We start from the raw sequence: 12030 nt of genomic DNA, 5'->3' as shown, positions 1-12030 counted from the left end.
TTTACTACAGTAAACCCTAAAATAACTTTTAGCAAGCATGCAAGATGCTTGGGCATAAAAAGAACCACAATAAACAGTGCAAGTCTCACATGTAAACCTTTGGCGCTACAGTCTCTCTAGAGTAACTTTCTATTGTTCTGATTACAAACAAAAATCTTCTGGTTCACAGCTGTCCAACCTGGAAAGAAATCATTCTCAGCAAGCATAACCCATTATTATTTGATCAGTTTTTATTGTAGGATCTACTTCTGTATAATTAAGAAACAACATTACAGAACCACCTCATTTAAGTTTCTACTGTGGACACAAGTCTGTTTGGGAAACCACACCATAGCTCCCTCTTGTGGCTGCAAGGCTGACAGCCTATTCTTATGCCTTCCTGAGAGATCTCAGATCATAGGGGTGTCATTGGGAAACTGGCGCCAAGGGAGATGCGGGTCCCTTCCTTTTTAAAATTACACCAAAGTCACATGTTAACAGCACAGTTCTCCAGAAAACAAAACAACATACAAGAAGTACTCAGTCATGTCTTGAAATCACAGCCCTTGCAATTATTTTTTTCTTAGTTCTGTATTTACGCAGGTAGTTCTGTGCTTCCTTTACTTTCTTCCACTTCAGAGCAAAAGCTTGACAAGCCTCTTTGTCCTTTTCAGGAAGCAGGCCGCAGAAAAAATTGGAACAGGACATGTGGAGCCACAGAGAGCATGGAGGAGCCAGTCTTTCACACACTTCTACTGCCTGGGAAGATCACTTCTCCTCTTACAGCAGGAATGATCTTTAAGACAGATGCAGTGTGTAACAGCAGACATTAACACAGGTACAGAAAGCATTTCAAAGAGGAGATGTTGCTTGCTCTCTGGAAACTGAGCTTTTTACACCTGATGCTTCAATAAGCCAATAGTCTTCCCTGCATACACTAGCCAAATAACCTTTTTGAAGGAGTTACAGAGAAAATTACATAGAATTAATCAATGGATGATGTGTTTTTCTGGAGAGCATCTTGAAGAAAGATTTTCTGGTCTCTTTTTGTGTATATTAATATTTAATATATTAATGCTATCAAAGCTGCAATACTGCAGTGAAACTGGAAGTCCTGTACTGGCACCCGGGTGCCATGTCGCCCATTGGAGTCGGACAGACCCAGACGACTCTGCCATCACTTTCTGTTTTCACTTTGAGGCAGGAACTTTTTTAACACTGCAGTGGGTGATTGAAGGCTGCGTGTGCTTAGAAGAGGGAACTATACATACAGGAGTTTCTTAGAGGATGAAGAGTTAGACCACCAACACCCCCACAGTAATGATGTTTCTCATCCTTGCCCAGCTCCTCCCACATTGGAATACAAAGGGTAGCCAGTTAGTCGTGCATTGCTGAATGTTTATAAAAGAGAAATTAAGGAAGTCATTACAGTATCTGTGGGTGTCAGTGGAGGAAAAGTGCTCCTAAAAGGCTCCTGTTCAGGAGTGTCCACATTCATGAAAAGCAAAACCCATCTCCTGCATTTTTCCAAGAGCCGTGGGAATAAGCAGCTGCAGCAGTGGACAGACCTGCTCTGTGAGCAGACTGAGGAGTTGGGGCGGAGTGTACAGGACGGACGCTCCCCCCCCTCTGGCTACAAGAGGCCTCTGCTCCCAGTCCATGAGACGTTGTTCTGCCTCTCCCTGTGGCAATCCGGCATTTGATCATGGTTTTACTTTGTTCTTTCCCATGTTTTCCCAATGGGTTTACCAAGCTCTGGATAATGACGAAACCCAATGATTTTCCGATTAGAAAAGTTTATAGACAGTAGTATTTGTAGGAATATCAAACTGCCCTTCCATGCATCAGCTATGGAAAAACTGTGTCCTCTCACAGTTAACAGCACCATGCTAAAAGGAAATTCTCCATTTGAATAAGTTTGACTAGACTGTGGCTCTGAAGCTGCTGATGTGCCACTATGTGTGAGAGAGGACGGAAAGACCATGGCCAGGCCTCTCACTAGAGGGACATCTTCGGCTGCAAGAAGTCACTGTTTGGAGACAGGAGAGTGTTGGAGCTCAGTCCTCTGCAGAATGATTGCAGATCCATTGGGCTTTTGCTGTGGACCCATTGAAGGGTCGAGTCCTGTAAAGGGCTGGTTTTGTCACCTCTGTGCATGTCACAACTCCAGAGAGACAGGCGGTGGGCGGGGCACAGTGGACCCGCGGAGCCACTGCGCTCAGAGGATGCTGACCCTCTCAGTGAGCCCCTGCATGTCACTGTCATCCGAGTCGTCACTGCCAGCGGCCGGGGGGGCAATGAGGTGGGGGGGGTAGGGCAGGGTGTGGTCCTGGGCGAACTGCTGCCAGCGCCTGTCGTCACTCTCGTGGGTGATGTAGCGTTCGCCCAGCTTGCACTCCAGCTCCCGCAGGTCCAGCCATGTCTGATAGTCCTGCAGCCCCAGACACAGAGGGAGAGAGTTAAGATCAGGAGAAACAGAAACAGAGCGAGTGGGGCTTAACTCTCTATTTTATTAATAGTTGATCATTTATTCAGTCTCCCTGTTTCTATTTACCTGCTTATCTTATGGAAATAAATGTTTTGCTGAAAGAGAGCTCATCTAACACCGCCACAGACCCATCACTCGTGGTGGTGGAGGGGATCCCCATTACCTGTAAAGCGCTTTGAGTAGAGTGTCCAGAAAAGTGCTATATAAGTGTAAGCAATTCATTTAGCAGCCATATCACCCTGCAACTCACAACTGGCAACCCACTGAAGCTAAGCAGGTGTGAGCCTGGTCAGTACCTGGATGGGAGACCTCCTGGGAAAAACTAAGGTTGCTGCTGGAAGAGGTGTTAGTGGGGCCAGCAGGGGGCGCTCTCCCTGCGGTCCATGTGGGTCCTAATGCCCCAGTATAGTGACGGGGACACTATACTGTAAACAGGCGCCGTCCTTCGGATGAGACGTAAAACCGAGGTCCTGACTCTCTGTGGTCATTAAAAATCCCCGAATTAAAAATTCTCGAAAAGAGTAGGGGTGTAACCCCGGTGTCCTGGCCAAATTTCCAATTGGCCCTTACTAATCATGGCCTCCTAATAATCCCCCTCTATGAATTGGCTACATTACTCTGCTCTGCTCCCCACTGATAGCTGATGTGTGGTGAGCGTTCTGGCGCACTATGGCTGCCGTCGCATCATCCAGGTGGATGCTGCACATTGGTGGTGGTGGAGGGGAGTCCCCATTACCTGTAAAGCGCTTTGAGTGGAGTGTCCAGAAAAGCGCTATATAAGTGTAAGCAATTATTATTATTATTATAATTATTATTAACTGCAAAGCCATCTACCTGACTAACAGTACAACAGTGCCTTCTAGTGGTTATTTCCAGGCAACACACACAACAAAACTAAGAGCACTGCTGGTTATCGGCACCACAGGTCAAACCAGTGTGTACCTGCAGCCAGATGTGGCTCAGGGACTTGTCCACACTGTAGCGCTTCCTCATCTTCACCTGCAACAGGTTGTTGATCAGATCAATGGCTGAGGAGGAAAGAAATGTATAACAGAATCAGGCAAACAGTGCTTGTACATGTGTTTCCTTTTTTCCAATTGGTCAGCTTTTAAGATCACTTTATTGGCCATATACAATTTGTCTTTTCGCATACACCAACTTGCTTTCCATGAGACACAAAGATAGGGAGAGAAGCTTAGGGTCAGAGCGCAGAGTCAGTCATTTATACAGCACCCCTGGAGCAGCTGCGGTTAAGGGCCTTGCTCAGGGGCCCAACAGAGTAGGATTCTTCTGCAAGCCATGGGATACGAACTGGCAACCTTCCAGCCACAGGCACAGATCCTTAGCCACAGAGCCACCGTCGACCCACATGGCCTAAACTATCATTTCTATGCTGATGATACTCAGGTATCCATGACACTGATGTGGGGCTGTCTCTAATCTATGTAATTGCATCTCCAACATAAAAACTTGGATGACTCAAAATTTCCTTCATCTAAACTGCTACAAGACTGAAGTCATGCTTATTGGCACCCCCCATCAACTTTGTAAAGCCAGTGCTGTAACCCTATCTGTGGATGGTTCTGTACTTGAGCTTCAGTCTAAATTGAAAAACCTTGGGGTGATATTTGATTCAGGTTTGACATTCGACCCACATGTGCAGCATATTGTCAAAACACCTTTCTTCCACCTGAGAAACATTGCTAGACTACGCCCAATGTTATCAATGACGCTCTACTCGCTGGGGTTTCCAAATCCACATTGAACAAACTCCAGTCTGTCCAAAATTCGGCACTCAGAATTCTGACCAGGTTTAGTGCAAGTGATCAAATTACTCTTATCCTGGAGTCCTTGTACTGGCTTCCTGTCAAGTATCAAGTCGACTTCTAATTCCTCATGCTCACCTATAAGGCTCTGCATGGCTTGGCACCTCAGTACCTGTGAGAGCTATTATTGCCCTACTCCCCACCTCACAGCCTTCACTCCTCTAATTCTGGTCTCCTATCTGTCCCCCAAGCCGTCTACGTTGTATGGGTGACAGGGCCTTCTCCTGCTGCGCCCTGAAGCTCTGGAACTCTCTCCCCAAGGATATCAGAGAGTCACCTTCTCTAAACTCCATCAAATCCAGACTTCAAACCTTCTTCTTTAGAATAGCCTTTACTTAACTGGTTCTGTTTTTACCCCTATGCTCCTACTGTATTTAGTAACCCCATCCACTGTCTCCTCTAACTGTGTATTCTCATCGTGCTTATCTTGTGTATTTTTCTATTTTTATTGTTCTTGTTGTCGTTCCTTAAAGTGCTTTGAGAAGCCACCTTTAAAGGCACGATATAAAATAAAGTTATTATTATTATATAGAAACAAGTGCAGAATTGAAACAAAGGGAAGTAATGTTTAATGTATTTGTTTGTCCATGTGGAAAAAAAAGATATTCCAATCTTTTCAACAAAAGGCAAATATGAATTAATTGGTCTAAATGATATATCACATACAGACAGGACAAAGGAACTGAGTATCTTTAGTCCTTGCCAGAGGACAGCAACAAGGAGGTTTGATTTTAGTATTTTAAATCCTGAACGGACAGAGTTGAGCTCAATTGCATAATGCTGTGGTACCTTCGGGAGAGATGTGTTTCCAGGGGTTCGGGGGGTACATGAAGGCAGCATTGTGGATCTGGTCATTGATGTCCTCGTCCTCGTTGAAGGGGAAGGTGCCACTCAGGCTGACGTACATGATGACGCCCACTGACCACATGTCCAGTGAACGGTTGTAGCCCTGGTTCAGAAGTACCTCGGGTGCCAGGTATGCCGGGGTGCCCACCACTGACCGTCGGAATGACTTTTCGCCAATTATCCGGGCGAATCCAAAGTCACACAACTTTACCTTTGCAGACAGAAGGGAGATGGAAAGGCACGGGAGAGAGACAGAGGAGTTTGATCACCACATGTCCATGCGGATTGGGATTCTTATTCACGCTTCTCTCTTGGAAAGTGTACAGTACAATAGACAACACTTTCACACAATGTGCACACATTACAAGACAGCAAACAATAATAAATAATGATCATTCAACAAAGCACAATAATGTACAGCCGGCAATAAAGAGCTATAAAGACACTTGACAATAAATACGTGGTAGTCAAGTAAAAACTATGTGAACTGCCAGTGGGTATTCTTGAGCCTGGTGGTCTGTGCTTTGATGGTGGGGTGCCACTTCCCAGAGCTCAGGGAGAAGAACAGTTTCTGGTCGGGTTCCTGAATAATGGATCGGGATTTACTCTGACTGCAGATTGTGTGAATCTCATCAATTGATGGTAAGTCGCATCCGATAATCCTCTCCATTTTAAGAGCGTCTTTGTCATGTATGGTATTATTTACATACTGTACCATGGAGTGATGGGAAGAGTTAGGACACGATCTATGGTGCTGTGTAAAAGTTCATGATTAATTGCTTCCCATACTGCATTTCTTTAGGTACCACAGAAAATGCAGGCGATGTTGTGCTTTTTTCAGACTGCCTACAGTGTTGTGAGACCAATCCAAGATGGCGGAGATCTGAAGTACAAAGCAGCTCCCACTCCCTCTGGGTCTCCTGAAGTCCACATTGAACACTTTTGTCTTGTTGATATTCAGGGCCAGATTATTTTCATAGCACCACCTTGTTTGATGCTCCACCTCGCTCCTATATGCAGACTCATTGTTGTTACTGATCAGCCCAGTGACAGGTGTCATGAGTGTATATGATAATGTGGTTGTTGCTGTAAGTTGCTGCACAGTCATATGTAAACAAAGAGTACAGCCTGGGGCTGAGACAGCAGCCTAAAGGAGCTCCGGTATTTAGGATCACTGTAGAGGACATATTGCTGTCAGTTTTTACTGGTGCAGCTCTGCCTGAGCTGCAAATGCAGTACCTGTGGGAAGGGGTCTGCTGAGGCCAGCAGCACGTTCTCAGGCTTCAGGTCACAGTGCACAATGTTCTTGAAGTGCAAGTGTCTCAGAGCAGCCAGAATCTGTGAGGAAAAGGCACAGGCAGCACCGTCAGTACAACTCTTCCCTCACAGGAGCTCACTGTGGTGAAACTTGTCTAATCATTTCAGCGTCAGCCTGGAGTGAGCCCACGGTGAGAGAGAAGGCACCTGTGTGATGAGGAACTTGGTGAGGCGCTCAGGCAGCCGGCCCTTCTCGCTTGAGAGGATCATCTCCAGCATGTCCCCATGCAGCTTCTCCATCACCACGAACACCTTCTCGGGCGTCTCGAACATGCACTCCAGGTTGACGATGCCCAGGTGGCGTAGGCTCTGCCAGACACAGGGAGAGCTGTGAGTGGTCCCCAATGTTTGCCCCTCGCTTTTTATCATGAACTTATCATGGCAATGCCCTGATCTGGTTGAACATCAAAACCAGTTTAATATACACTACAGTAAATATTTCTACGTATTGTGTTATTTGTTCTCACTTCCCTAATGTGATGAATAGAGGATTAAAAAATAAAATACAAATTCACTTCCAAACAGAACAGCTCTTCCAGATTTTTAGCCATTGATGAAACAGAGACCTACAGAAGATGCAGGATTTGGGCTTTAATTAGCAGATTGGGATATGTACCTTGCCTACCTTCGGCTTCTCTTGGCCATATCTTTAGAATTTCTTTACAATTACTCTAATTACCAATAAAGGTCAAATGCCAATTAAAACAAGCTTACAGTCCACATTCTGTTTCATGAATAGTTTTTGTCCCATATCCAGTGTGCAAAATGGAGTATGCTGTTCCAAGCTGTGACAGTGTGTGGCGCTCAGTGAGATTGCACAGGCAGGTGCTAACCGTCTCCCCCTGTGGGTTACCTGGAGAATCGCAACCTCATTCCTCAGCTGGCTCTCCTGCCTGGTCGGGAATCGCAGCTTGTCAATCACCTTCACGGCCACATCACGCCCAGTTTTCCGGTGTTTTCCTGGAGACACAACACTCCTTAGTGAAAGATGTAGGAATTCAACCGTTAATTGTTGTAAAAAAAAACTTGCAACAGTTGTAGCAGGTGTATTATGGAAGCATCTACAGGGTAATTCTATTCAAGGTTTTTTTATTGGTATGACAAGATGAAGCACATTTTGCCAATAAAATGTCTACACCTTTGATTTCAGTGATAATCAGACAGAAAAGAAAACAGACATGAAGTAGTAAAACAAATGCAAAAGAAAAATATGGAAAAGAAAATGAACTTTTACTAAACTGCTTCTGTTTCCCTCTGGGTTATGAGAGTTACTGCAGTGCAGTTTTGGATTTGCACAGCCCCCTGCTGCTTTGTAACTCTCCTCTGGCCCAGATGGAGTCAGGTGACGCCAGCTCGTTCACCTTGCAGGCATTAAATAGAAATGCCGCTGAGAGACACAAAGTGTATTTAAAGACATCTGAGTCACCCTTACAGAGCGTTAGCTGCTGTAAACAGAATGCAAGAAAACCCAGAGCTTCACATAATGACAGGTTACAGCAAGAGCTCCTAATGTTCAGACACACTGTGCTCCTGCATTGTCCACAAGAAGAGATATACTAATTGCATTACTGACACTCTACATTGTAAACCTCACTAAGACAAACTGTGTACAGACTGTTTTAAAGACCACAGCCATCACGGCTACTTTTGACAGAGCTGCCTGACAAGCTAGACTGTGACACATTATATTTGATGCGGATTTTCACTCTGAAGTTATTAACTCTGATTTTTGTAATCTCTAAGTGAATGATCAGCATTTGTGTTCCCAGCAGATAGTTTCACAGATATATATTGTATTACATATGAACAAGTACTAGGTTTGTGAAGGCTCACACCTGAAGAAGGCTCCATGGCCGAAACGTTGTGTTTTCTTTCTTCTTTTTTCAGCATGTAATAAACCTATTACTTGTTCCTTTGCAGCCTACACATGCTGACGCAGCTACCCACCTGAACTTGTATTACATATGTTTTTTATTAAGCATGTTTTTATTATATTAATAACTTGCATGTTGTATATTTAGACTCCGTGTGCGAGACTATAAATTATTATGTTTGACTGATTCCAAAATGTTGTCAAGAGCTCTTATTACAATTTCTGATTGTTACAGCAAATTAAAATCTCAACACCACACACTGCATATAAGCTAATATATTTAGAAGCAGGAAATTAAATTAATAAGATTTTCGATAAAATTCAAGACTGGGCAAACGCTTGGCTTATGACGTTTAATTTAGATAAATGCGTTATGTGGAGACAGTTGTTACACAGAAACCATACTGTATGTACGAAATGGGAAACGCTGAGCTTGCAAAAGCTCTTTTAGGGGAGACAAAGTCCCTTAATATGTGCTTACCACCATAGACCACTCCGAACTGGCCGGATCCCAGCACCTCGTCTGCAAAGATCTGGTAGACCATGCCGATGTCCTACCAGGCACAAGAAAGACACCCATCAGCTACACACCCCCGTCGGGTCCCCCTTGCGCCTCCAGCTCTCAACTCCCCCCTTGCAGCAGAAGAGCCCAGTCCAGCACAAAACACACAGATGCAGACTATCCCCTTGGCAGATCGCCCTAGACTTACACCAGGATTTGTACATCTTTCCCATGGTTTCACTTTGGTTTCAACCATGCCTTCACTGGGTGGTGGGGACTGCACGGAGAACTACTGCAAGTGTTTATCACAGGATATTCCCTTGCTCAAGGAAATTCAAACACCATGAGAACATGCTGAAACTACAGCAAAATGGTGGGAAAACTACAAAATTCTGATAGTAAGTTTTCAAGGTAGAACTTTTCATTAGGGAACTGAGAGCAGCAGTGTGTCCAGGTCACCATCCAGCGTTCAAGCAAGGGAGACTCAAGGAAATGCCCTATTTTCCTCCCATATTCTACTGCAGTTTACATTACAGCACCTTGGAGTTTGCTCTTGTTAACGAAGGCTGTAAAGCCAATCTGTACGTGCAGGTTTCAGTTTACAGATAAAGAGCCTTCCAAAGATTATGTCAAGATGGAAAGCACTGAAACAGTCCTTGTTGCTGCTGTACATGACAATGTCAGAAGGCATCACATCTTGGTATTGTTCTAATTCCATTTAATAGAGTGAAAACATACAGTATAGTTTAAATTAAGGATACTGAAAAGCATGTTAAAATATTTTGAAAAACAAAGGAACATGGAAATTGGAATTGAAAGGTTAGTGGAACCAGTCTCTTTCACAGCTCGGTCATGTTCTCTCACACAGACACCCTCATCTGAGCTTGAGGAGTCCAGGACCGACACTCACCACATTCTCCTGGACCTGACTGTTGGACACGGAGATGCTGACCGAGGCCTGTCCTGGAAAGCACAGCACAGTGTCATGAGAATTCATGCATAAACACACTTGTTTGTTCTGCACAACAATAATTTAATCATGTATGCAAAGCTGAAAAGGGTTTGGAAACATTGCCTATTGTGCTGTTGCCTTGCGGCTCACCGTTTGGCTTGTACTCACTGCGGGGGGTGTGTCCCTGTGAAGTGGGAGCATCCTGAAAAATGACAGGCATGAGGGCTTGGCGAATGACCATCTCCCAGGCTTTGGCCACATCCCTCCCCACCCCACTGTTGGGAGTGATGCTGCTGGAGGCGGCAGGGCAGGGGGAGAGCTCCTCCCCCACAAAGTAGCGCATGGTGCCTGTGACGATCTCGAAGCAGTGAGGGCTGGTGCCTGGAGGAACCAGGCTGAAGTTTTCTGCTGCTTTGACCTCCAGGATCTCTGATAAAGGGATTTCCTGAATAGGGACAGGATAATCAACATTAATTTAATTTGTTCATCTGGCTGACCTTTGTGTAAGGAGGGGGTTTACCATTTGGCTCCACAATCACATGGACACTGTGGTATAGAACAGGTTCTTATAGTCAAGCATGCTAACAAGAAAAAAAAATACAAAGCCCTTGATGTTGTTTTACACATGAACCTGTTGTGCATCAGTCAGGATTGTACCCTGCCCAACATAATTAGACGTGCAAGAAGGGAGGTGAAACTTAACAATGGTAAAGAGTACAATATGAATAGAACATTAGGCACATTAGCCAAAATATTAGGAACTCCTTACTGAAAAATGTGCCAGGCTTCTGTGACCAGTAGATGAGACATTTATATGGAACATTATGGTACTGCTCAGTGCTGCCCCAGTTCTTGGAGCATGATGACCTTCATTTGAGGATGAAGTGAATTGACTGCTGTACTGCAGTCTGGGCCCGAGATGACAGACTCTTTCTCATGTTTCTCTAGCACTTCCTGCCATTGACAAAGTCTACTCATTTTACACTATAAGTATACAGCGTGCCTATCACACACTCACATTATAGATTACAGAAGTGCAATCAAGGAAGTGGCTCCTGCAGGAAAATTATTCTTGAATCCTCTTTACATTAAAGCACACTCACACTCGCAATCTCCGGTCGATCTATATTTAACTAGTTGTCAATGTACAGTACGTACAGTTCGGACAAGCAGATCCATATGAAAGGGACTGTTACCTTGTAATACTTATTGGTGGTGTCATTCTGGAAGAGGATGATGCACTTGCTGTCCAGCCGCCAGTAGTGACGCTTCCTCTGGAGGTGGGGAGGGCAGAGGTCAGAGGTCAGAGAAACAAGAAGCAGTCCAGCTAGAGGTGTAGAGAGACCCGCTGGCCAGGAAGAACAGAGCAGAAAAGGGAAAAAACAAGGGAAAAGAGACAGAAAGAACAAGAGTGATTAGAGAAAGACTGGAAATAGACTGTAAAAGTAGAGTAAGGAAGGAATAAAGAATTGAAAGAGAAAAACTCTGACAATGCAAATGGCTTATCTACCAGCTTTTATAAATCATAAGTAGAAAACTGGAGGACCTTCAGTCAAACCTGAGCGACCACTGGTTACACTCACACAGCCTCAGTCACAGCTGGGTGTCTGTGATAACGGCCAATGACTTACAGGCATGTTGGCCTGGTGAAAGAGTTTAATTACTCTTCAGGAACAAGCAGCACGTACCAGTTCTCATGAAATGATAATGGCAGTCAGGGCCTAATACACAGAGTGCAGCAGGTGAATTTAATTAAGAAGGAAGCCTTTAATAAAAGAATTGAAAAAACCAACATTGTGACAATCCATCCATTCTCAGTGATCTGTTCGTCCTGGTGCAAGATAGGACAGAGCCTACAGCTGCTCCCATTACAGACCCACAGAGAAAGGCCAGTCAAACCTGTCCAGTATGCCTTTGGGAGATGGGAAGAAACTGAGCCCAAGACCTCTGACACAGTGAAGGCCATACTGGGGTCATGGACTCTGCAGTATAAAGCTGACTAATGGGATGTGACAGCTTCCAGCATGGGAGGCTATTCCTTCTCAGGATTACCCACTAACAGACTGTGGATGACCGGAACAATTCTGGTACAGTACTTTGCTCAAGGGCACAAGAGCAGAGCCTGCAGCTTGAACTTACTACCTTCCAGCTGGGGTTCACAACCTGAACTTCTGCTCCCCACAGTCCATGAATTTCATCATGGAGAAACAAAAGGTCAAATAAGCCAAGAGCTAAGAAATTGGACAG

General features: G+C 44.7%; 1 protein-coding gene across 1 annotated transcript in view; it reads right to left on the bottom strand.

Annotated features, from left to right (window-relative positions):
- Positions 1 to 212: 212 nt before the first annotated feature.
- The window catches only part of prkd2 (protein kinase D2), a 40355-nt gene continuing 28537 nt past the window's right edge, over positions 213 to 12030 (bottom strand). Inside the window, exons 9-18 of the mRNA XM_088627278.1 lie at positions 10980 to 11057; positions 9952 to 10228; positions 9742 to 9794; positions 8811 to 8883; positions 7310 to 7416; positions 6604 to 6765; positions 6379 to 6477; positions 5083 to 5350; positions 3410 to 3495; positions 213 to 2410 (exon numbers count right to left, since the gene is read on the bottom strand). Of these exons, the coding sequence (XP_088483404.1) occupies positions 2198 to 2410; positions 3410 to 3495; positions 5083 to 5350; positions 6379 to 6477; positions 6604 to 6765; positions 7310 to 7416; positions 8811 to 8883; positions 9742 to 9794; positions 9952 to 10228; positions 10980 to 11057 (1416 nt within the window). The 3' untranslated portion in view covers positions 213 to 2197. The remainder of the gene's footprint in view (positions 2411 to 3409; positions 3496 to 5082; positions 5351 to 6378; positions 6478 to 6603; positions 6766 to 7309; positions 7417 to 8810; positions 8884 to 9741; positions 9795 to 9951; positions 10229 to 10979; positions 11058 to 12030) is intronic.

The sequence above is a fragment of the Lepisosteus platostomus genome, chromosome 4, assembly GCF_059453375.1.
Source record: "Lepisosteus platostomus isolate fLepPlt1 chromosome 4, fLepPlt1.hap1, whole genome shotgun sequence".
Lineage (NCBI taxonomy): Eukaryota > Metazoa > Chordata > Actinopteri > Semionotiformes > Lepisosteidae > Lepisosteus > Lepisosteus platostomus.
Note: the sequence above shows the minus strand (reverse complement) of the source record. Positions and strands in the feature narration are given on the sequence as shown.